The sequence below is a fragment of the Teleopsis dalmanni genome, chromosome 1 (assembly GCF_002237135.1).
Source record: "Teleopsis dalmanni isolate 2A chromosome 1, ASM223713v2, whole genome shotgun sequence".
Classification (NCBI taxonomy): domain Eukaryota; kingdom Metazoa; phylum Arthropoda; class Insecta; order Diptera; family Diopsidae; genus Teleopsis; species Teleopsis dalmanni.
The window spans coordinates 93,277,043-93,303,931 of record NC_051846.1 but is presented as its reverse complement, the minus strand read 5'-3'; the positions used below and the strand labels follow the sequence as shown (position 1 = coordinate 93,303,931).

The 26,889-nt window shown below is 28.4% G+C and overlaps 1 protein-coding gene across 2 annotated transcripts; it reads left to right on the top strand.

The window, feature by feature from the left end:
• Positions 1-22,079, top strand: LOC119672868 (eukaryotic peptide chain release factor subunit 1). 2 transcript variants are annotated; one of them, XM_038084030.1, is made up of 8 exons: positions 1-339; positions 680-884; positions 9,175-9,350; positions 9,423-9,892; positions 19,381-19,536; positions 19,598-19,795; positions 19,865-20,012; positions 20,189-20,412. In XM_038084030.1, the coding sequence occupies exons 2-8, from the start codon at positions 799-801 to the stop codon at positions 20,266-20,268; spliced, it is 1,314 nt and encodes a 437-aa protein (XP_037939958.1). In that variant the 5' UTR covers positions 1-339; positions 680-798; the 3' UTR covers positions 20,269-20,412. The 2 variants fall into 2 exon arrangements, with proteins under 2 accessions (XP_037939958.1, XP_037939957.1); XM_038084029.1 differs by lacking the exon at positions 20,189-20,412 and adding an exon at positions 21,933-22,079 and having other exon boundaries at positions 3-339.
• The last annotated feature ends 4,810 nt before the right edge of the window (positions 22,080-26,889 follow it).

Here is a 26,889-nt window from a genome sequence, read left to right as displayed (position 1 = left end):
GTTTTCAGTCTGAAAACGATAATGAACGTTAGTTATACGTATGTTCCATTTCTCACATCGTTTTAAGTACATGTCAGCAATTTTTAATCCTACTTCCCATAAAATTACCTGAGTGATTAGATTGTTACAAACAACTGCAATTGTGGCAATGTTAAGGCGATGAATAATTTTAAATATATACATTGCAGGTTAAATAATATTTTGCATTTAATATACCCACGGTTCAAAATTATAAATGCATTCTAAAATTGTTAGAGTTATAATTATAAATTTAATTTAAATCACACTACTTACTTGTGCTGTACAATTTTGTTTATTGAAGATACTGTGCTTAAAAAGGTAAGTTTAATATATGCATGTGCTTTTTGCAATGTTGTAGAAATTGTGTTTTAAATCCGAACTGGAACAATCTAGTTTAAAGAAATATGTGTATAAATGTCTGAAACTCTGCGTATGGTTGTATTATATTTCAACTTCTATTGACTAGTAGATTGTAAAATAAATAATTTAAACTAATCGTAGTCTGCATGCAGCGTAGAGGTTTATTTAAACGTTATACCGTTAAACGTTCCTAATACTACCTATTTTTTGTTATGTATTACTGCATTTAAGTGTATGTTACTAATATTAAAAATTTATTTAATGTATCTAAACTCTTATTTTTTTCATGTGTTTTTAGTGTCCATCGCTACTCAAAGAAAAAAGGAACTTCGAAGTTAAACTTAATAAAAATCAATCTAAACAGTTTTTCATAACCGTTTGACTTCGTCTGTTAGTTTAGGTGAAAACTATTTAAATATGTCTGGCGAAGAAACGTCTGCTGACCGAAATGTAGAAATATGGAAGATTAAAAAACTTATTAAGAGTTTGGAAATGGCTCGTGGGTAAGAAAAACTAATTTATATTTACTTTTTAAAATTTTGCTGTGGCGCGATAGTCGTCTTGATAGGTAATAGTAAATTTATCTATTTTGAATAACTTTTTCCGTCTGGCGGTATAATTATTGTTATTGGTTTTCGTGCTGGAATTTTGAACTTCAAATCTGGATATCGAAAACTTACATGTGTTGACATATAGCGTGGTGGAAAAAGTTGCTCAAATAGCTGTTTTTACTAAAATCCATTGAGCGTTCTTAGAAATTCAAATTTTTCCGTTGCTAAGCATTCAACGCTTACCTAAGCAATTAATACTTTAGATATAAGAATTCAATAATCCAATGCATTTAGTTAATATATATGTTAACTAAGATATTGAACTTTTTGTTTAACAAAAAAATTGTAATATTAACTGTGAATTATCTTTTGTTTCATCTTAAAATTATTATACAAATTACAATAACAATTTGTATTATCATTTTAAATATTCAGTCTTTACGGATCCCATCACTATTGTGGTCACATATAGTGCTGCATACTTATGATTGTCGTAAATGGTAATTTTTGTAAATTGTATGTCATAACCATTTCTTGCAGTTGAGATTACAAAATACTATTAATTAGATATGATTATTCTTAGATTTGTATCACATTTTTCATATTAGATTTTTGTTTCTCATTTCAAAAATAATTGAATCTGTTAACAAAATCTTGACGTGAAGGTACAATTACTGAAGAAAAACATCAATACCACATATGAACACTCGAACTTATTATTTTGTATATAATCTCAACAACACTTTTTTTAATTTTCTTGGGTTGCTTTTCGGATGAGTTGCTTAATATCGTTGAGTCTAGTTCGATTTTAAAAACAGCTGTTCGTCATAGAGTTCAAAAGCCTGAATATCGCTGTTTTCATCTTCTTGAAGTATTATACCTTAAGTATTTCAATGCTTGAGAAGGTCTTTGTTTGGTATATGATTAATGATGATATGATTAATGTCATATATGAATCCAAATTGTTCAAAATATGCATTAAGTACTTTGAATCGGCAGTCGGTTTTAATTATGATAACATCTATCATTGTAGTAAAAATGGTTATTTAATATTATATAACAACGGATTGTATGGGTTCATCAATATGTTCATAACTGAACAATCGTTTTTTCTTTGCTATTATTTTTTCTTTAAATATAAGTGCAATTTCGTTAATACTTTTCTCTACAAACAATTGTGGTCGTTGAACGGTTTTTCAAATATAGTAACGAACTTCAAGTTTATTTCATGTGATTACCATAATTTATTTATATTGTTTACTCGTAGTAAAAGTTTGTACAATACGTGTATTGCAACTATAATCTCGAAGGTTAGCATTTCATTCAGGACTATGCGTAACAATCGTTTAGAGGTTCAGTATCGTCAGATTTACTTCTGAGGTCATTTATGCATTCAATAACATTATCAAATTGCAAATTTTGCTGCTTTGATTCTACACTTCTATCTTGTTTTAGAGAGAGATTTAAGGTCGACTTTAATTTAGTTTTGGATAGTTCGCAATGCTTGTTCGACTTTGAAAAAAGTGAATTGACTTTATTGATAAACCCTAAAAATATTTTAGCTATTGTAGAATAATTAGCTCCATCAATCAAAACAAATTCCAACTGTCGCATCCACAAGGCGTAAAAAATGTTCTAGATTACTATTCAGGATTTTTATTCCAACGCCCATATTTATGCCGACTATATTGGCACTATTATTATAACCCTGTCCTGTCTAATCTTTCCAGTCATATCATCCTCCTTTTACCATCTGTATTTGAATGTGCGAAAAAAGTTCCTTTTGGAGAGCAATAGACTTCATTTTGATATACAAAGCAAAAACAAACCACGTGCGACGTTGTGTTTCGCTGTTATTAAATTTTTGAGTAAAATAGAAATTAGAAAAATGTGTTTTAGGATAATAATTATCAGATTTTTCTACGTTTTGTTTGGGACTATTATGAATTAAATCATGGCGCAACAAATCCGTTATTGGAAATACCCACGTCCTTGGATCTAAGTTAATGAATGGTTTTCTTAATTGAATTATTTGCTCACTAATATTGGTAATTTCAAACTTTTTATTGAGTTAAAAAATTGTTATAGAAAATAGAAATTGGTATATTGAATAGAAAATTCAAAATCATTTTTTTTCCTGGTAAGTGTACTTAAGCTTTCAATAAATATGTAAAACTTTTAGCAAGGCCGACGCCAAAGCTACCACTGTTTATATCCAAGGGTAGATGACACAATATTTGCTGCTTGGATTTTCTTTTTGTATTTTTTTCTTACAATATATAAATTACTTCCAAATTATTTTAAATATGATTTGGGACAAACTTTAATACAGTCCTCATACAAATATATGAGATGTCCGTATTATAAAGTAAATTAACACAGATAGTAACAACTATAGTTGTTAGTAGAAATGTAATTGATATGCATGGTAGTGAAAACGTTGTTGTGTTTTATAGGGACTATATATTCATAAATATTAATAAAACTCAGATTATTCAATAATTGTACTTTGTATTTTAATATTTTTTTTTATTTATATATTTATTATATATTTCTGTTTTTGGATATTTACACAATAGCTTGCACTCGTTTTTTCTCTTATGTCGATACGATTACAGTATTTAGTCGTATTTCTCATTAAAAATCCATACCAAGATTTGCGAGATAAGAGTGTGTTTGTTTTTTAAAAACATTCATTTAATTAATTATACCTCCAAACGATTCAGGTGGTGGAAATACTAAATTTTGTTAATAATGCGGAGAAAAGTAGATTTAACCGATTTTCAACTGTGCTAAATAAGACTTAACTCTTGTGCTGTTATTTTGGTATTTTCATAAGCTGTTAAATAAAATAATTAGTGAATTTGTATAAATTAAAATATAGAATAAATTTTTTATAAGAAAGGTTATAAATATTTATTTGATACCTATTTAAAAAAAATTATTGTTTTATTTATTCTTGGTGTATTGGACTACCCTTGATTTAAATATGATTTTAAAAGTCAATTATGACGAAATAAACCATGTTTGTTAACCATGTTGTATTGAATTACAACAATAAAATTTTATTATGTATTAATTAATTGAATTTTTGGCTGATCATAAAGGTGTTTCGAATATTGCCAAATACCCATCATCAGTGGTCTTTTTGAAATATTTCTTGTATTTAATTACTCGTAAATAAATGTTTTGAAACTGCAAATATCAATGGTTGAACTTATGTCCCACCAAATGTAAAGCTCAGATTCAGTGTTAATTACCCGACTCAAAGGCATACTTTATTTGCTGTGCTATATTAGAACGAATTATATACTATATTAGAGTTATAAACTAGCTATAAATTAATTGAAATAATTAATTGTAATTTTTAATCTTTACATACTGCGTATAAATATATTATTTATCCATAAAATTCAATCGTGTAAACCCAAAATTTTATTTAAAACAATAAATTATTAATATGCAACTTTGAAGAATGTTTAGTTTTTATTATAAAACAAAAAAAAAATTTAACAAAAATATCAATACTCAAGAAGTTAAGTGAACAAAAACAAACATCAAATTCTAACCTCACAGCTTATTTCGTGCAATACATTTTTTTTTAGAAAATTAATAATTTTTAACATTAAATACTGAATTTGAATATTTAGTGGGATAGCCCTTTTTTTAATTACTGCTTCCAACCTTGAATGCATCGAAGTAACTAATTTTTGGGTATATTCCATACCAGTGCCATTCCAATTATATAGTAGCTTTCAAACTTTTTTTATTAGAAATGTTATCTTTTTTATCTAAGTTTCTAGGATATGCCATTAATTATCTATGACATTTATGTTAGGTGATTGGAGAGTTGTTTGGATGATGTAGGACAATTTTATATAAGCCAAAACTACACAAGACCGGACTTGCGCTCATGGTAAAAACGGAAATTATCAATCTGTGCACTTTTATGCAAATCTTGTTTTAATATATTAAGGTACAGTTCCTTATCCAATCCATTGTTGATTCTATAAATTGTAGATTACTAACCCCTAACCCCTAGATTACATCCCTTACTATCACATGATCGCCGCCGTGTTTAACTATGCTAAGTAAATTTTTTTTTTGGAGTTTAGTATTTGGCTTACGCCACATATATGATTTGTCATCTGAAGCGCCAAAATTAAATTTGCTCTCATTGACAAAAAGTGATGAGTTGCAGGTACTGAGTTGTTTGGTGAACTGTAATCGAATTTTACGATTTTTGTCACTTATGAATGGCTTGTTCTGGGCAGTTCGATCGTTATAATTAGCATTTCTTAAAACTCTTCGGATAGTTTCTAGATAACATTTCTTTCCAATAAACATTTCAACATCCTTGGCAATAATCGTGGCACTTAATAAATGATTTTTTTTTCTGAATATGTCTTTTTATCTATTTTTCAACTCGTTCACTTAGAATTTTATTTGGGGCTTCTCTGCCTTTGTTTTCTTCTCTTCTCTACCTTTGTTTTAAAGCTGAATTATGTATTGCACTGTAGATGAACTCAAATCTATAATTTCAGCAATTTTTAAAATTTTCTTTTTTTTATAAATACGCGTTTTAAGAAATAAATTTGTTGATTAGTTAAGCACTACTCTAGTATTAACTACTCGTAAATATTCTAATACAGGGCTGTCAAGACCAGAAGCGATCGTGAGCCAATACAAATCACTGTACAGATTGGAGGGCTGTAGAAACAAATACATACGTTCATAGTTGTTTTCGACAAAAATAAAAATACAGTTATAATGTTAAATATAGTTTTATTAATTTAAATTCATTTATTTGGTATACAAATTAAATAATAACACCAAAAGAAAATTAGCGTAATTGTAGTAGATTTAAAACATATCATGGGCTGCACAAACATTAGCCGCGGACCACATGTGGCTCGCGGGCCGTGTTTTGGACAGCCAAGTTCTAATAAGTTAAAAGCTTCACCAAACTTTAAACTCCGTAAAAGGGAACTATATATGCACCTTATATATGAAAAAGAAATAGTTAAGGTAGTTAGTGCTCAGAAGGTTACAACTACTTTTTCTATATATTTTGATGTTCTAAATTTGAATCCTTCACATATTATCGCCCGTAATTCTTTCACACATGTTGACTTGATGCTTTCCACACCTTCTATAGCAATGGAATTATTTTTGCAATCAGAATTAAACAAAATCAGATTTAGGTAAAAACTAAAGCTTTGTGTGATTCTTATTTTAAACTTTCAAGAAAGTATAATTTTACTTAGAGAAATTGCCAATGTATTAATTCTGTAATCGATAACCGGTCAAAAAATTTAACCCTTTTGGTGAAACAGTCACCTTTGATACACAGAATGTATATCAACGCATTTTAAAAAAAAAATTCGTAAAAAAAAATCATTTAAAAATCAAAAATATGAATCATTTAACATTTACTACGTGCTGCGATATTGTGCAGTTTTCTATATGAAGATAAATTACAAGAATATTACAATTTTTGGGGTCTAGCCATAATCAGAGACAAATCAAAAGTTGTAATTTTCAAGAAGTATGCCAGTTAATTATAGACAAAAAATGGTTTATAAATAATGGACAGTTAGAAGTCACAAAAAAATATAAATTCTTGGCAATAAATATGAAATATAACTCAAATTTCAATACCCACTTAATTGAGAAGTTGAAGGAAGTTAAAGAAGCGGAAGTATAATCACTTCAAAATTATACAGCGCAAGTATGGGATATGAAAAAACATGAGAGTAGAAAAATTACAGACCATCTACATAAAATAACTTTTACCAAAAAAAACAGGCCAAACTATATGGTGCATATAGAGAATGACTGTTCGACGCTATATACCCGAACATTTATTTTGATTACATCATCCGTGTAACTATCTTCTCAAATAATCGAATTCAAAAAACTACTATTTTTGAAAAATGGGCTGTTTTGTCATCTGATATAAATATGACTACCGATTTGAGTAATGATGGACTTGAGTTTTATTCTTACTCGTATTCGTTTTGGGTGAAACGTTTGGTTTTTGCAAATAGCAATGTTACAGATAGAGCAGTAGAAATAAGGACTTTCTTCTTAGTGGAAAAAACATAATTTTGACAAATGTCAACAATGATTTCTGAACATGTCTGTGTATTCCTTTTTGGGTGTGCTGAACAGTACTTGGTCGCCAAGCTCAACGAGTGATTTTCGGACATAGACTGGTCGTTCTAGAAATAAGATAAACAATTATCTTATTTCTAATTTAATTCAACGGAAATATTATGTCCGTGACGCTAATTTTATAACTTTTATAAATGTACGAATTTTTAGAGCTTAGATTTTTTATTGTTTGCCTTAAAAATTAAGCAAATTATTTAATTTTACGATTTTATACACTTTTATATAAAGAGGTTTTCGAACAGAAGTGAAACAACAACAAAAATTTATTTTTTAAATTATTTTAATTAATTGAATTTTTGGCTGACCATACAGCTGTTTCGAGTATTGCCAAATACCCTTTATCAGTGGTCTTGGAAATAATTCTTGTATTTAATTATTCGTAAATAATTATTTTTGAGACTGCAAGTACCAGGACTGCAAGTACACTTTTATAATATTCTGTCCCACAAATAAAAAGTTTTCGATTTGAAAACAAAAAATAAAAATCTTGAGTTTTTACATAAAAATATAAGTCTTCCCTAGTTTTCCTGCCCAAAAGGAATGTTATGTATCTGTTGTTTTTATGCTTCATCTCAATGTAAAACTGTTTTCTTATATATGTAGTTGTGTGAAAGTATTATTTTCCTTGCTTTTCTAGTTTCTTAAAGTTATTTTCAAATCGAAACGCTCTAACCCTTAATAAGACTTCAAAAGTTTTGCCATCCACATCATGCATGTACATCAGATAATGAAAATGTCAAGATACAACTAAACAGCTGTATCTGTTATACATTAAAATAACTTCTCCAAAGCAATGAGCCGTTTACACTAACCTTTTTTTAATAGTATTCTAATATAGACACATTTACAAAATGCAAGAAACTTTTTTGATAAAATAGGATCAAAATTAAAGGAATCGTAGTATAAAATAAACTTCTGTTGTTTTCCATCCCTTAAGAACATTCAGTGTTTTCGTAAAAATTTAAAGGCAATGCATTATTTAAAATTATTGGAAATTTCAAATTAATTAATTGGAAATTAAATTAAATTAATTAAACTAAATTAATTGGAAATTTTATACAAGCATTATTTCATATTATTGGTTATATCTCAGGTTAGGTTGGATTTCTGAATGAACAGTTCATATAGTTGCAGGATCCTCATCGATACCACTATTGCACAACCACAAAGTTCTCCACAGGACCCTGCATTATATTTCAACCCTGCAGTAATCAATCTTTTGCTTTATACCTTAAATAAAACAGTATTGTTCGCTTACACATATGTTATAGTTCAAACATTTCTATATGCATTCTCAAACTCATGTGCGTTGAAATTGTGTGAAGTGGAATGGTAAATATTATTACAAAAAAAAAAAAAAGTGTAAATACAAAAAAAAATATAACATGGATCAATGTTTTAGATTTGTTGTTGGTTGCTTTTTTTTCTGATTTTCATGGAGATCCAAAAACATTTGACTCGTTTTTGGATCCAATTGTATCCGTTGTTGGTTTAAAGTTATGTTTTTATAAAAAAACATTAATTCTCTATATTTAGAATTTAATGGAAAACAAAAAAAAAAAAAAGAAATGCAACAAGAAAATAAAGGTTGAACTCTAAGCAAATATTTCCTTTATGTCACGTCATTGGAAATCATAAATTATCTGTGAGTTTTAATTCGTGTCTGTATCGAACAGGTTTATGTTTGGAGATATTACCAGATATTTGGAGTGAATGAATTGAAATATCTTATAGAGTTTATACATTTTTGTATAATATAGCCTGAACGTTTTGGTGTTTTTTTTTGTCGATACATTAAACAGTTCTTATTTTTTTTTTGTATTTAAACTGATGTACCTTTCGATAATTTCGAAAAATTAGAAAATCTTACTGTTAGAAATTTTTTGTCGAAATTATACCGCAAGTAAAAAATTAAATAAAATATATTGTCTTAATTATTACAACTAAAATTTGGTTTTAAAGTAAGTATATTTTATCAGTTGTCAGTCAAATTTAATAAATTTCTTTCAATTCAAGCATATTATAACTTTCCTAATCGCAGATATTTTTATATTTCTTCATTTAGTAATGGGACAAGTATGATTTCTTTAATAATTCCTCCAAAAGATCAAATATCTCGTGTTAGCAAAATGTTGGCGGACGAATTCGGAACAGCATCAAATATTAAGTCTCGCGTAAATCGATTATCTGTTTTAGGTGCAATTACATCTGTACAACATAGGCTAAAATTATACACCAAAGGTAAAATCATTGCATTGCATTCAAAATTTTTCATGTTTTTTTTACAGCTTTATGTTATATTTTCACATCAAGTGCCTCCCAATGGTTTAGTCATCTATTGTGGGACTATTGTCACAGAAGAAGGAAAGGAAAAGAAAGTTAATATCGATTTTGAGCCATTTAAACCAATTAACACATCACTATATTTGTGCGACAATAAATTTCATACTGAGGCTCTCACTGCCTTACTAGCTGATGATAATAAATTTGGTTTTATTGTCATGGATGGAAATGGTGCTCTTTTTGGTACTTTGCAAGGTAATACGCGAGAAGTATTGCACAAATTTACCGTTGATTTACCTAAAAAGCATGGTCGGGGTGGTCAATCTGCATTGCGTTTCGCTCGACTGCGTATGGAAAAGCGTCATAACTATGTACGTAAAGTAGCAGAAGTGGCGACTCAACTGTTTATTACAAATGATAAACCGAATATCGCTGGTTTGATACTAGCTGGCAGTGCAGATTTTAAAACTGAATTGAGCCAGTCCGATATGTTTGATCCAGTAAGTACACAAACAATTGCCATAATCAAATTCAACTTTATCCTTTATCTTATTAATTATAAAACAACAAGTTGTTTAATTTCAAGATTATAGTTAAAAATAGAATTATTATTTGCTTGGGTAACAAAATTAATTGGTTTTAGCCATCATTATGGCTACAATTGCTAACTTTGTAATAACTTGATCCTTCTAATTGGTTTTGGTATGTTAAATGTAAAATTTTGCAAATTGCAACTTATATCATAAAAACCAGTATATTCGCTCTATATGTGCACATTTAAATAGTTGAATCACAATTATGCATACCAACGTGCATTAAATTACTTGCTAGGATATCAATGAAATAAAGAACCTTTGTGAAGCAACCTGAACTTAACGTATGCGTAATAATAGGGACACGAATTTTAAATTTAATTATATATTAAAACTTAATAGTTTTTATTATTCTTTGTTTATTGTTTATTACTATGTTCCTATTATGTATTTGCAATTTATTGTTGACCGCTAAATTCCCAAGCAATATATGTATATAAAAATTGCAGCATATATGATGGTTATTATTTAGTTTGCCGATCTTTTGTTTATTGTTTTTATATATTGTTGGTTTTAAATCCAAAAATAATGCTGACGCTTTGTTTGGTGAAAATTTCTTTTCATTCTGTGTTGTTCGAATGCTATTGATGATTTTTATCACTCTTGTAATAACAGCTTGTATATGTTTTTTTGTTATTTTTGCCAATTCCGTATTAATAGTATTCAGCTTTCTTCGTTTCAAATGATCAAATGAGTGCATTCGTTTAACATTTTGTTTGAACGTCCTAAGACACTAACTGACAGTTCTAAAAAATCATAAATATTACTATTGGAAGAACGCTTTAAATATCGTTGTAATCATTCATCGTATTTTGTGTAATATTTCGCTTTATTGAACTTAATATCTCTTAGTTTGATAAAAATTTAGAAATTATCCTATTGAAGTATCATTTACAACTGATTCCTATGGAAATTCAATTCGATATTGTTTGATTTATAATTTGATCTATAATTGATTTAAAATTTGATCTATAATTTTATTAAGTATTAATGTTATTATAATTTATTTTTAAATTGAAAGATTAAAAACTTTATTTCAAATGCTTTATTTAATTGTAAAAACTTTAATTTAACGGAATATCTGTCCTTTTGATCAAAATTCTAATAATGACTCTACAATGGTCCGACTCATCTAATAGGGCAGATATTAGATGATTTCGACAATATAGTAGATATAGTTTTCAAGCTGATATAGCTATTTCACCATGCAACTCAAAATGGTAATTACATCCTGTATGTCAGTCATAGTTAAATCTATTAAAAAAAGAAATATGTGATAACACTAAAAACAGATTTTAAAAATAAAATTATTTTCTCTAAACTAAATGTAAAAGGTAATACAAGATATTCTTGCCAATGACATTAAAAAGAGTTAAGTAACTAATATATTATTAAAATTTTGAGACTCTAAAATGCTTTTCTCAGGTAAGAGTGAACAACTAAATAATGAAGAATTTGTGTTAACAATAAAAAATCAAAACAATATTACGATTCGACATATAAAAGATCTTAATGTCTATGAGTATTTCAAAAACAAGAAAATGTTTAAACTAATTGTGGAGTACTCAACAGAGATCTGCAATGAGAACTCAACACTCGAGTTATTGGCTTCACTTATATTCACTTTCACTCTTTTTTTCGTACACTTAACTTCATTTATTCATACATTAAACCATTGAGTATAAATATTATAGAGTAGAAATCTGAAAACAAACTCAATTTGTTAAGTACGTCTGTGGGGACGCGGGTAACAACGTGACAAAAAAAAAGAGAGAGCAAAATGCATTTCTCTACAGCGCTCTATAATATAGTGAGCACGTGGCTGTAAGTTTTTTGTTTTGATTTTGTTTCCTTGTGCTCTACTTTTTTTATTTTAAAATAAAATAATAAACTAAATACCACTTTTCAGCACCAAATTTAAATGGAGGAATATATCCTACTTTATGGTCATAAGCATAGGCATATCCATATGTTATTGTTTTTGTTTCAGAACTTCCTAGAAATACCTACTCATGTTTTTTTTTTTTGAATGAATTCTATTAGTTTTGGGTTTATTCTCATATATTTCTTATTTTTCCATATATATATATATATATGTATATATTTATATATATGTATATATTATTCTCATATATTGAGTGATCAAATTGTGAAACATTGTGTTATTGAAATTTTTGGACATTTGCACATTAATTAAATATAAAGTTTTTCAAAAAATATTTTGTGAATTTTTGATTTAAAATACTAAAAAAAATATTTATGTTTATGTTTGTTGTATTCCAACCTGCATGCGGAATCGTCGAAAGAATCGAAATGTAAAATTATTTCGATTTCCCCCAAGTGACAATGTATTGAGACAAATTTGGCGTGAAAAATGTGACATTCCTTTGGAAATGTATGAAAAACAATTAAAAATTTGTGATATACATTTTGCATATCATCAGATATAGGCAACCGTTTCTTGAAAAAAGGTGCTTACCCAATACACAATGTAGGAGCTCTAGATGAAGAGACGGACAATTTTGCGCAACCACCAAGGATCTTTGGCAATATAGGTGGTATGCAAGATGAGGTATTCCGCCACAATTGCGAAATGCAAACTAAATGCGCAAACACATACAGAAGGAAATATGTCAATCTTCTTAAGGAAAACATAAAATTAAAGAAAAAGTTACAACTATTAAAAACTACAAAAATTACTGCAAATAAAAACGCTGTAGTTAAGGCCATCGACTCTGTTGCAAATGTAAATATTGAGACCAAAAACTTTTGTAAAATGATCCTAAAAGCGCGACAGAAAGAATATGATGAGAATACGAAACTAGTAGCTCAAAATATGTTTCTCGTATCTCGATCGGCATATATATTTTTAAGAAATAAATTGAAAATTAATTTGCCACATGAAAAAACAATCAACAACTGGTCACCTATAAAAAATTTGCAGCCAGGATTTTTAAATACAGGTTTCGAAAGTTTGAGAAAGAAAGCCAGCATACTAAGACAAGTTGATAAGAACTTTGCAATATTGGTTGTTGATGAAATGAGACTAAGGTCAGAATTACGTTACAACGCTAACTTAGACCAAATAGATGACTTCAAAGAACATGGCTTTTTTAGAAGTAAAACTATTGCCAAAAGCCTTTGTCTATTTATTGTCAAAGGTCTTTTCTCTAATTGATCAATAATTCTTAATTATTTTTATTTATACGGACGGATTTATACCAATTCATCTAAAGAAGACGCTTTAGCAACAGCAAATTTTATAGAAAAAATGGACAAAATATTTAATTGTATGAATTCCACCACTCTTTACTCAAAGAATCCTTTTTGTTGTGCTTTACAAAACTATTTTTGTAATTACATAAAAGAGTTGATTTCAATTACATAAAAGAGTTTTTGAAATACTTTGGATCATTAAAATTTGTAGACTCAACAAAAAAGGTGTATTTCTGGAAAGATATTAATATAACTTTAAATGCTGTGTTGCAGCTTACAGAAGAAGTTTTTGCAAAAGATAATGAAATCTATTTTGTAATGACAAATTATTTATGCCAAGACAGACTGGAAAAAACTTTCAATTTTACGACAAAAGGGAGGATACAACAAACATCCTTCGGTGTCCGAAGTTAATCAAATTTTAGCTAAAGTAATGACCAGAAAAATTATTGTTGCTTCTACTGATGGTAATTGTGAGATAGTAGAAGATGATCACACCTTCGACGCAGTAATGGACAACACTTCAAATACAAATACTATTTCATGTATAACTGAAGAAGATGATTCGGAATTTGATTGTAGTGAAACATTGATTGAAAATTGTATAGTGAGCTATAGCTCAACAGATTTTGATATAACAGAAACTGAGCTTCCATCGTTTCGTTATTTTCTGGGATATATCGCATTTAAAGTTTTACCAAAAATCGATTGTCAATCATGTTTTAAGTCAATACGGAAAGAAGATGAGGTTGTGACTGCATCATCAGAATTGTTTCTGTTCTATAAGAACTACTGCAATATAACCGATTTCGGGAGTTTATTACCGCCTTCTGATGAATTTTTTCAAATAAGCTGTCAACATATATCTGGGCTTGCAATTTGCAGGTTTCATTTCCAGCCTTTGTTCTACTGAGCTTATGTTTACAATAAAATAGAAGCGTTGATTCTAATTGAGATTATGTTTATATTCATTACCATAAAAGGCAATGTTTTTGCAGGCGTTATTTCCAGCCTTTGTTCTACTAAGCTTATGTTTACAACAAAATGATATATTTACATTAAATAAGAAATCTGAAGGTGTATGCACTACATTATATATTTAATATTAGTTAGTGGTAAGATAAGTATATCCTATGACTTATGAGTCTTTTGCTATAAGAGTATACAAACATACTCTTTGATGCTACCAAAGAGTATATAAACATAGAGAGTGCAAGTCGAACAAAATATACGCAAAAATTTTGTCCTACTGGTTTTTGAAAAACCCAGGAATTACTCAATATTTGATTTTGTTATACTAAATGTGTGCAAAGAGACTGAATTTTCATCGATATGTACACATGATCACACTCAACCGCTCTTTTGGCTATAAATATGCTCTTTTCGCTATAATAGCATATGTATGTATGTGCATTTTATATTGTGTTCGTTTTCTTTAATTTGTATGTACTTCGTTTATTAAACAATCTTGTACGTTTTGTTTTTTATTATTTTTCTACTATTTGCGATATTACAATTGAATTTAATTCTTAGAATGTAAAATATGTACTCATGTAATATTCCCTAATTTCAATTATTTTAATAAATATTCTTATTCTGAACATTCAAAAAATATAAATCCACTATATATTATAACTATATTCCAGCGAAGTTCTTTTACATTATTGTTAATAATAGTTGTCTTAATTGATATTATATTAAGTGCTAACTTGTAGAGCTAACATACTTTTCATTCATTTTAGAAATGTTTGTTGATTTTTTATTTCTGTAAGGCCGACAAGCAATACTTACACAGTAAAAGAAAAATTAAAAAATCATAAAGCTTGATTAGATGTTCAATATAGGACCAGTAAAACCACTGAGTGGTTTTTTCTTGCACATTTCTATTATTAAACTCTTAATGCCAATTGCATCTGGTTTATTTTTGAATACTTGTTCAAAATCTCGATATGTTTACAAGAAAGATTTAAAAAACTTTGTGATGGCGCAAACAGGTTACCGAAATTTAAAAGAGAATTATAATTTTTATAGTGGATAAAAAGCTCACTTGGAGCAGTCAAAATTTCATCTCTTTTTTTTTAAGGAAGAAGAGAGTACATCATCAAGGCATTTGTTATCATTATCCTCACTTATTTCACAATTGGTCACATAATTGAATGATTTTACAAGTCATAACTTTCGCTAAAATATTATTAAATTCACTTGTTGTGTGGTTTGAGTTATTGCCACCTTTTTGACGAAGAACTGCGAAAGTATTTTCTAGACTATCTTGATTTAAACGCTTTGTCATTAAAAATAAATTTCAGTTGAGAAATTTAAAATGTCATCTGCTAATAACAAGGAAGCTTGTTAACTGAGTTGCACTCCTTCCAAAACAAAAAACACATTCTTTGATGTATCTGATAAAGACACCTGTTTAATATAATTTAGGAAGTATTTAATAAAATTGAAACTTTCATTTTCCTATTGCATTGCTGATCTAAAGGAATTGTCAGCATATAAAGAACAGCTATTTATACAATCAAATATTAGATCAATTTTTTGTATGTAATGTGCAGTTGCTAATCAACTTCTGTAGTCCTTTTTTTATAACCAGATGTATCTACAACGGTTTTAATTACAGCTACAACAGTTCTGCTAAAAACTTGTGTTGAAATTTTACTCTCATTTTTTCAAGAAAGTTAGGGAATATATGTTGTCTCGTTAATTTTGGACACTTCTTGGTAGTTGAATTTTCTTCATGTTCCCACAATTCACGCACAACATCAAAATTTACAAGATCATCAGGAGTATTAAAATCACACTTACTAAAACTATTTCGCAAGGATTTTATCAAGTGTGGGAAATCAAAGAAGCAATAAACTTTTAAATTATGATGAAAAAAGTATGGATTGTGGATTCCAGCACCAAAGATTAAATAACATTTTCTGTTTGAAGACACTTGATCACATATTAGTGCATGAATTTTGAATTTGAAACCCATTTCATTTAAAATATTTAAAATTTTAAAATATAATGTTTGAAAGGCATTCACCTAATAATCCATTGTTGGAATAAAAAAAATTGAAAATAAATGACCAGTTTGACCATAAAAACACAAATATGTTTTGCTATAGATGGAGATCTGAAAAATCCATTGTCCTCAACTCCATCCAAAACCGCAATAAAAGAAGAATTAGCGGGGTGGTCCATAGCGCAACAAGAGCAAGTAGTTTGCACTTATATTGTCATAGTCGTCATCGTAAGCAATATTTATAATATAATAAAGGCCCTTATATTATTACTTATTGAATTTTTTGTTAAAATTTATGAGGTTTACTGAAGGTCATATATTACATAATTATTTAATTATTTCTGAGATCTGAAATAAATACAAAACATAGACTGGGAAGAAAATTCTACAATGAATGAAATAAAATGGATTGTGAACGAAAAATCAGTTTTTTGGTATTTTGTCAGACATTTATTGCTTTGATATTTTCATAAGTTGCTCTTCTTGATTTCTCAGTTGTTAAAAGCACCTTTCTACATAAAAATACCAACAACTGTAGTTCAGAGCGCACAAAAGCAATACAAATTTCTTTAAAGCTCATTAACTATGAAATGCTTGAACACTTCAAACTCTCCCGCATGTTGAAGCTGAAAAATTTAAAATTCAGCGTATGAAAGAAAACCATTTATACTTGGATTTTATGTGTCTACTTCCAAGTACTAAAAGTATGGGAAGTGAGTTGTGATTTTTCGATTAGACCAACTATGTGTCACACTCATTATTTTTATTTTCATCGTTCTATTTGCTGTGCCATTAAATTTTTCCTATAGATTTTTTAAAATTGATGCAGATCATATTTTTCATCGCATTTGTTGGATTCATCGGGAGGAACTTTGAAAATTTTATGTTTACCATAATCGTTTCACGGACATACCTCCAGCTCAAAAAGTACCCGGATTCTGTAAATAAAAAACACAAATTTAAATTTTATTCCAAATTTATTTTATCTCCTTCAAAATATGCTCCTTCTGAAGCGATACACATATGCCAACGTTTAACCCAATCTTTCATACACTTTTCGTATACCCGTGAAGGTATGGCTTTTAGTTTCTTCGGCGAATTCTCTTTTACCGATTCAATCGACTCAAAACGCTTACCACGAAGGGTTCATTTGAGTTTCGGAAACAGGAAAAAGTCGCCCGGTGCCAGATCTGGCGAATATGGTGCCTGAGCGATGACAGTGATGCCGTGATTGGTCAAAAAAACAACAAGAATTTTCCATAGTAAAAATCGCTAAATGCACTTGAGGTAGTCCCACATTAACAGCTCGCTGTAAACAAACTAATAGACAGATGGCGCTTAAATTTGTACCATATGTCAAGAAAGGATGTACCAACATAACAAAAAAAAATTATTTTAAAATATCTATTACTTAAGGATTAGTTAACAAACAACAAAATCCGGATACTTTTTGAGCAGAAGGTAACATTTATTTTTTCATTTTTATTTATATTGCTGTTGTTTATTTTTTCTTTTTGTATGATTCCGATATTACTTATTAGAGAGAGTGCTTTATTAAATGGAATAAGACCACTTTTTCTGACTTCAGTTTCATATGTAGTTACTAATATGTAGCTATAACTGCTACTACTTGATGATTGAATATTTTACTCGCTTGATAACTGGCTATTGTTTGCCGATATACGTCCATCATTTTTCTTAATATTTTTGGCCTTCATTGCCAATTTGATTCAGCAACTGTTTCATATTTTTTTCTCCTGACTTGTTTTTTGTTCTAGGCATCCGCAACATACGCAGGATATCATCTGAAACTTGCCTTACTTAGATCTTTTTTGGATGCATTTTCAACATCAACGGATTGAAACATTTTAAGTCATTTTATTGCCGTTGATGCATTTTATTTTTTCAAACTTTTGCTATTATATAAATGTTCTTGTCAAACTTACTTAACAATTTATACCAATTTTGATGCCAGTACCTTTTTAAGATATGGGTACCTAGAATTTTTTTTTTTACAGCTTATATGTTATAACATTTCTTACCTATGCATAGTATTTCTCCAACAGTAACAGAATAACACTTCACCAATGAAGATAGGTGTAATTATGTATTGCAGTTATGTAGGTAGTTCAGCTAGTGTGAAACTAATTAATTTTTTTTAATTCATTTTTATAAGAAAAAAGTTCACAAAACGGTTTAGTCATGTTAAACTTCATAATTTAAAAATAGAGATGATGCGGAACTACTTTAAAATGTTTGAAAAGAAGTTAATATACATTTATTTTTATGTAGTTTTTCATGAAAAATTGATTTAATGGTATTATGTGGTGGGTATGAGTGACGTGTAGGACACCTGATAAATTAATTTTTTTTAATTACTTCTAAAAGCGACGCCACAGTGGAAATATTTATTTTTTTTTTAAGTAGAATTTATTGGTAAATCTGAATCAAAACTTAAAAATAAAAATTTGTGTAACATATTCCTCTTTACGTAACATGGCGCTAATCGAAATGAACAATATTATATAAGAATATTTGTAGTATATTCTTTGAAAATTCATTCAATGGTGGTTGATGTATTTTGCGGGAGAAAAAAAATTACAAAAATTTCAAAAAATGCCATCATAAAAATTTTTATTTCTCAGTAAAATTAAAAATGAATCTAAATAAAATATAAAAAATAAAAATTATGGGGATAAATTTGGAAAAATCTTCCTTTGACGGTTGGTTTTCTTCAATTCTCCGAAAACTTCCGGTAAATAACTGGCTGTATACCACATGTTATTTTTGTTTTGCTAAAACAAGTTTCAATAAAAATTTTAATTCATTGCTAAATTGTCTTATTATTATTGTTTATTATTGATTTTAATTATTTTCTGTGTAATTTTTGTTTTTCATTAAGTTTTTTAAGATAATGCTATAATGCATTTAAACTATGTCATTAAATATTAATTAAAATTAAAATTTGTAGTTAAATCCTTCTGATTCCTGTTTTTCCTTTGTTATGCTGTGAAAAGAATTACTAAACTAAATTTTAGTACAAATGAATTAAATGAATTTATTTATTAGTTTTATTACATTCTTTGTTTTAATCGGAAACTGTACATATATACTTATCTCCACAAACCAATATATTTTTGTTAAATTTTCAAATATATTGTTTTAGAGATTGCAATCGAAAATTATAAAATTAGTGGACGTCTCTTATGGTGGAGAAAATGGTTTCAACCAAGCAATAGAGTTAGCTGCAGAATCGCTACAAAATGTCAAGTTCATTCAAGAAAAAAAACTTATTGGTCGCTATTTTGATGAAATATCTCAGGTGAATATAAATCAAGTAAAACCAACATATCTAGTTGTAACCGATATTATGCTTTACCCAGGATACAGGAAAATATTGTTTTGGGGTAGAAGATACATTACGTGCTTTAGAGCTAGGTTCCGTTGAAACTCTTATATGTTGGGAAAATTTAGATATTCAACGTTATGTTTTAAAAAATCATGCTAATTCAACTTCGACTACTGTTTTACATTTGACACCAGAGCAAGAAAAAGATAAATCGCATTTTACTGATAAAGAGGTGAGTATGTGTTCTCTTATAATCCTTAAAAATAAAAAAAATATAAATAAGTAACCAAAATATTTGTAGAGTGGGGTTGAGATGGAGTTAATCGAATCACAGCCTTTATTGGAATGGTTAGCAAACAATTACAAAATGTTTGGTGCTACGCTTGAGATTATTACAGATAAATCTCAGGAGGGCAGCCAATTTGTTAGGGGATTTGGAGGTATTGGAGGTAAGGATAATGTTTATAATAGAGAAATAAAATACATGTTTTACATTACTAAAATAAATCTAAATGCTTTTTCCTTTCTTTTTATTGCTGCCTTTGTATGTGGCTAAAACTGTAATGTATTGCTATTAAAATTCATTATAAAATACATATTTACGTAATTTGAAATGAATATATAGGTATTTTACGATATAAAGTAGATTTTCAATCACTTCAAGCTGATGAGCCTTTGGAGGATGTTGATCTCGATGACTACTAAACATTTAATATAATTTTTTAAATAATATAATACATACAGAATAGCATCTAAATGTCATGATGCTAAATAGGTTCAACTTACATTTCGCTGAAATTTTATTTAGAATCGCGTAAATTTTAAATAAAATCTACAAAACAAAAATTATATTTTATGCAACGTCTAGTAGATATCGTATTAAGAAATAAACATACGAAATTAATTCCGTTAAGATTTTCAAAATACTTTATATTCCAATGAAGATAACGAATTATAATATATATATATATATTAACAAAAAAACAAGGGTTGCACTTTTTTCAGCGTATCATCCTTTAATTTAAAAAACGTTAATATTAAATAAAATAAAATAAAACAATTATAAAAAGAGTTTTTTAATAAAAATAATTTAATTTGTATAAAACAGAAATTGCGTACGTGCACGCTATGAACCGAAATTTTAACAAACAATTTAAAAAATATATAAATTTAAGACATAGAAAATTGTATGTATTCGTATGCATTTTCTGAAAATTTTATTCGGGATTTATGTTATTAGAAACAGAACGAACAAACTGTACAGTACGCTGTGTTTCGTTTCGTTCCGTACATTTGAAGCACAAACAAAAAAAAATTTTACTCAGCTAAATAAATATTTTATAAAATTTATGCGCGTGTACACAAATCCCAAAAGTATAAAATACTATTTGCACTATATATGTACACCACCATCGGATAATTGTAATGTACATTCGTTTTGTAAATTTTAGCCGAAGAAACAGTACACTGTACTGTACGCTAAGGTCAGGAGCTCATAGCATACAACCGTTTTGTACTTTTAGGAGTACAGAACGATATGGAAACGTTTCAAAATGTTTATGTACAATATGCTTTGGAAACGATTTGTATATAGGCTTTTTATACTTGTGTATGAGTGTTAATTATTCTTTGGTTTATATAGCAATGTTCATTATTTAGATAGCCCAAGTTATGTATGTTTAAATTATAAAAAAAGTTGGTTTTTATAATAGGACATATTCTTATATTTAAATAAAATACAATTATTCGACTTTGCAATATAAAAGTTAAAACAAGCCTGCAATATAAAAGTTAAAACAAGCCTGCAATATTCTAATTAATACCCCTACTTAAAACGACTACAAAAATTCGCATTGAGCGCATAGCTAAATCGTTTCACTATCGAATTGTATGTAAACGTTTCGCAGACGTTTTCCAATCGTTTTGTACTTCTGGAAGTTACTACCCGATTGTAGTAACAGAAAAGTGGGCTACGATTTTATTTCGTACATTTAAATTAAAAATATACAGTTTATATATATATATTTTAATATTTTTTGCATGTACAATATGTTTCGATATTGTACTGTTTATTTTTGTTTACTAATAAACAATGCTGTGTGGATTTCCTTAATATAATTTAAAAAAAAAAACCACAAATATAAGGCGAAGTCTATTTTAAATATTATCCATATATTTAATAAGTAAATTTTGTTTATACATTTTCATATATATTTTTTTTTTGCTTATTAAAATTAAGTTTTTTGATTTACCCTCATCTTGATTATATAAAGTTTTCTTAATATATTATAATAATGTGTATATATGTATATAATTTATTTTCATGTTTTCGTTTTAACACATAAGTATTATTTTTATTTTGAATATAGGAATATTACGTTATAAAGTGGACTTCCAGAGTATGCAATTAGATGACATCGATAATGAATGTTTCGACTTAGATGACTACTAGATAAATTGATTTTACTTTATTTTTGTTTTGTTTTTTATTTTTTTTTTTTTTTTTTGAAAACAAATAGTAACAACGCTCATAATAACAAAGAAAAATAAAAATAAATATTTAAAAGTACTAGTAAAATTTAAACTTGTTGTACTCAAATATAAATAAGCTATGTACAATGTAATAAAGCGGAAAAATTGTCTAAAAATCGAAATCTCCGAACATTAGAAGCAGTTCAACACATGGAATTTATTTGTAAAATTTTGTTTTCAAATGTAAAATATGAAACAATTATAAAGAATTTGATTTCTTATACAGTAAAACCCAATGGCTTTATGATTTCAAAATAAATATTAAAAATAAGATCGATACTAAAAAACAAATTATATGGTAATGAGAAATGGATATGGTTTTTAAAAATAAGCTATTTTCTTCTAAATTACCTAAATTAATTGACGTAAACTTGACTGTTAATATAAAATATGAAGTACAGTTGGATTCCTTTATAGTGTACTCTCTTATATCTCTGTATAACGAAGTTTTTATGAAGATTTGAAAGTATTATCATTTTTTTTAAGTTTTTCTGTATGTGGGACATTCTTTTACATACCGGACAGGTTCTGACAAAAAAACGACCTCATCACCTTCGAATTGGCTGAAATTTTTTTACGAGCTCCTTTCATAAAATAAAAAGACCCGAAAGAACCGGTATGTTTTTTCCCAGGAAATATGGACCCATGGGGTTTTCAGAATTGCCATTGTAGACACATTTTTAAATGACCATATCTCAGGCTATATGAATGATAGAAACTTGTAACTGAGGCGGATTTCAACGTTTACAAATGTGATTAAAACGGACAAATAGTGCTTGCTTATCCGTAAAAATTAATGTAAAACGGACTTATTCTAAGTAAATTGAAATCCGCATACTAATAGAAATTAAAAATATATAAGAATATTTGTACAATATTCTTTGAAAATTCCTTCAATGGAAATATAGTAGGTATGTACTTGATGTGTTTTGCGGGAGAGAAAAAAAATTAAAAATTTCGAAAAAGAAATAAAATAATTAAAAAACAATCCAAATAACTGAAATAAAAACAATCTCAATTGTTTAAACAATTTACTGAAAGTTCAATCAATTGTCTTTTAAATGCAATACATTTCAAGTTTCTATCATATATAGCCTGAAATATGGCGATTTGTAAATTTGTCTATAATGGCAATTCTCAAAACTTTATGGGTCCATATCTCCTATACTGACCTCATAATAGGCAAACCTCATATATTTGTATGAGACCAGAAATTTATCAAAAATCAAATTTATAATAATTTGGCAAAACTTATGCATTGCATGCACACAAAATCAATCATATATTTTACGAGGAATATATACAAAAACAAAATTATCTCCATATAAATCACACAAGCACCCAAATCAACAATATGTGTAGAAAATTTAGCAACAATTGCTGTACTATATCCGAACAGAAACATACAACAGCTGTTTTGTATGTTTCGAACACTTAAGATCATGGTGTTATACGTAGCTTTTCTATGCCTTAATTGTTTTACAATCCAAAGGTCATATGTGCTTTTAGCTGGCTGCTATGAAATCATTGAAGTCACTTTTTGTTTTGCATTTGCAATCAGTATATTATTTGTCACTACTTAAACTTTGTGGTCCCTACTAAAAACAAAAATATTATTGAGGTCCTTGGTCAAATACAGCAAATTAGGTATTGGTGAATTTTGTAAATAGGATTTAAGGCTTGTCCGTCCATTGGTGTTGAAATGATGGCTTCATTAATGTATGCAAAATTGCGTAAAATTGTTAAAAACTTTTGGAGTAGTTTTAGTTCTTTTTTTAATAGTTTAATTGATAAAAAGGCAGAAGTCTATATAACTATTGTCGACTTTTCGACGTTTGTTTCACATCTTCGAATTGTCCAGAAATTAGAACCAAAATATTTCAATATATTGTATTCACTAAAAGCTCTTAAATTAAAAAGTTTGGTTCTAATTTTTGAACGAATTCTGTTTTCAATTTTTTTCTTGTTTTGTATAAATTAGTAAGTTGTTGTAAGTGTTTTTGTTCGTATTTTGTTTAGAAAAAATGGCATTGTCAAAATTCACACTTTAATTATTATGTGCATTACTTTATAATAACTTGAGGTGTACCGGCGTATACACCTTTGATTAAAAGTAAAAATTATAAAAAAAAAAAAAATTATCTTTACATACTAAAGCAGTGATATTAGAAAAACCTGATAAGGGCGTAAAAGCAAATTATTCAACTTTAGAATATAATGTGATAAAATCTGCTATCACTTACATACATTAATTCCAAAAAGGAGGCTATAATTTCTGAAAGTTAAGAAAAAGGAAGCAAAAAATCTTTGCTTGATGCCGAATATCCTCTGATTGAAAAATATCTGTTTCAATGGTTTTTAAATAAGCCTAAAATGACGTATACACTTAATGGACCAATATTAGAGACAAAGACAAAGTAAGTTATGATGAAGTATATCCTAATAACGATGTGCAGTGTTCAAAACAAGTAACAATACAAAGTAACAATAACTGTAACGATATCATTGTAAAAAATTTGACTATATTTGTTTGTTGTCTGATTACTTTATACAGTAATGCCTAATAAGAATTGATTTTAACTGTAAAATAGTGTTTATGTAAAGTTTTAATTTTTATCATCATATTTATAGAAATAAAAAAAGTGCAGAAATTAAGTGGTGGTTCTTATTTGTGAGCCTCTACTATATATGAAAAAAAAAAATTTTAAAACGTGTATGTAATCTCCTGTAAAATACGTTTACAGCTGCTTTAAAAAGAAGTGATTCCGGCAACTTCATTATAGCCCGAATGGATGGTATAAAATTCTTGTTTCTGTATGATAAATATGAGTGTGCGCATACATACTGACATAGATTATACTATCTAAATGCATAGAGGCTTAAATTGTGCAAAGTAGTAGTGTAAATACTGTGATCAGTTTAAATTTTCGAAATATAATTTTGAAAGCATTTCGTGTATCGAGTTTAAAAAAGGAATTTTTGTATAAAGCAACTCAAAGAAATTGTTAAGTATTTTTTCTCCTAAAACATCAAAATTTCAAATCAATGGTTTGACTTATTAATTTTTGTTATATATAATCAAACAATGGGATCGTTTTGATATTTAGGAAGATATATAAGTTTTATAAGTATCTATTAAATCTTATACACTTTAAAATGTTCATGAGAACATGAGTCTGCATAAATGTCATGAATACTAAATCAGTACTTAATTTTTTTTCTAAAACATTCAAAGTAAAATTTTGATTTACCTTTAGAAACTGCAAACATTTTTATTTAGTTACTTCCAGGTAGTATACATAGATCCAATTTTAATCTACATTTTCCATGCATTAGTCATACATTAGTCAGCAAGTAATGTATGACAAGCTTCAACTTGGCGGTTTTTTTCCAAGTAAAGGAGTGTTTTTGTCTGAAAACATGATTAAAATAATGTAAACCTCTTTTCCGATACAGTATGTTTTACAAAATGATCTGAACTGATTGTTAATTTTACGACCTTTGACTATCAAGTCTTTGTTTTGCTTAACGCCAATTTTTGTTTTCAATGCTTATTTTAATGAAAGAACTTTGCTATTGAAAACATCCAGTGCAGTTTCTTCATTCTGTGATAACGTATATGCTTCTGCGGAATACAGAAGCACAGGTAGGATGAGACACCTGTAAGAGCATATCTCTGATCTGTAAGTTATCTTTGTTTTTCATAACGGCGGTGCCAAGGTAAATAAAATTCTTGACATTTGAAAATATAGTCGCCAATCATTAGCTCGGAGTCCAAGCGACGCACATGTCTACTTGCAGGCGACATTTACTTCATTTTGCTCTTATTCATTGCTAAGCTCATTTCCACAGATTTCTTTTTGATAGCACCAAAAACAGCTGTAACGTCAAGCTTACCATGCCCAATGATGATGTCCTCGGCATACATAAGTAACTGAACGAATATGTAAAACATTGTACCGTTATGATGAACATTTACTCTGCGGAAAATCATTTCTATGACGATGTCGAAGACATCAGAAGAAAATGGATGCGGGTGTCCATATTAACATATCAATCAATAAGTCATGTGAGTAACTAAGAAAAACAAATTTTTTCTGCCAAAAATCGATTTTACTCATCAATATAATCTGCTTCAAGGGTAATACAATCATTCCAACGCTTCTCTAACTTCTTGATGCCGTGTTTGTAGAAGGATTTGTCTTTTACCTCAAAATAGACTTCAATTTCGGCAATTACTTCTTCATTTAAGATGATTTTCTTACTGGCGAGTAGTCGCTGTAATTCGGGCAATTTTGCCATCGTTTTTATTGACTTGTGACATGGTGCATTGCCTTGGTGTAACAAAATTTTTTTCTTCGCCATATGCGGTCGTTTTTTCACAGCTTCTGCTCTCAAACGATCCAGTAATGCCGTGTAGTAGTTACTATTGATGATTTTTCCCTTTTCGAAATAGTCAATGAAGATTATACCATGTGCATCCCAAAATACTGAAGCCATAACCTTCCCAGCTGATTGTTGTGTCTTTGGACGCTTCGGACCGGCTGCAGTTCACTCACATAATGATCGTTTTAATTCCGGAGTGAAGTGATGGACCCATGTTTCATTCATTGTCACATATCGGCGCAAAAATCTGATTTATTACGTGTAAATATGGCCAAACCCTGCTCTGAATAATCAACACGTTGTTGTTTTTGATCGACTGAGTAAACGTGGCACATACTTTGAAAAGAGTATTCTCATTGTCAAATATTCATGCATAATTGTAAACACACTGCCTTCTGATATCTTTAC

Coding starts and splice junctions, on each gene's coding strand:
- LOC119672868 (XM_038084029.1), top strand. CDS start 799: ATGTCTGGCGAAGAAACGTCTGCTGACCGAAATGTAGAAATATGGAAG. Junction 9,893..19,380: donor AGTCCGATATGTTTGATCCA/GTAAGTACACAA, acceptor ATATTGTTTTAG/AGATTGCAATCGAAAATTAT. Junction 19,537..19,597: donor ATTTTGATGAAATATCTCAG/GTGAATATAAAT, acceptor TGCTTTACCCAG/GATACAGGAAAATATTGTTT.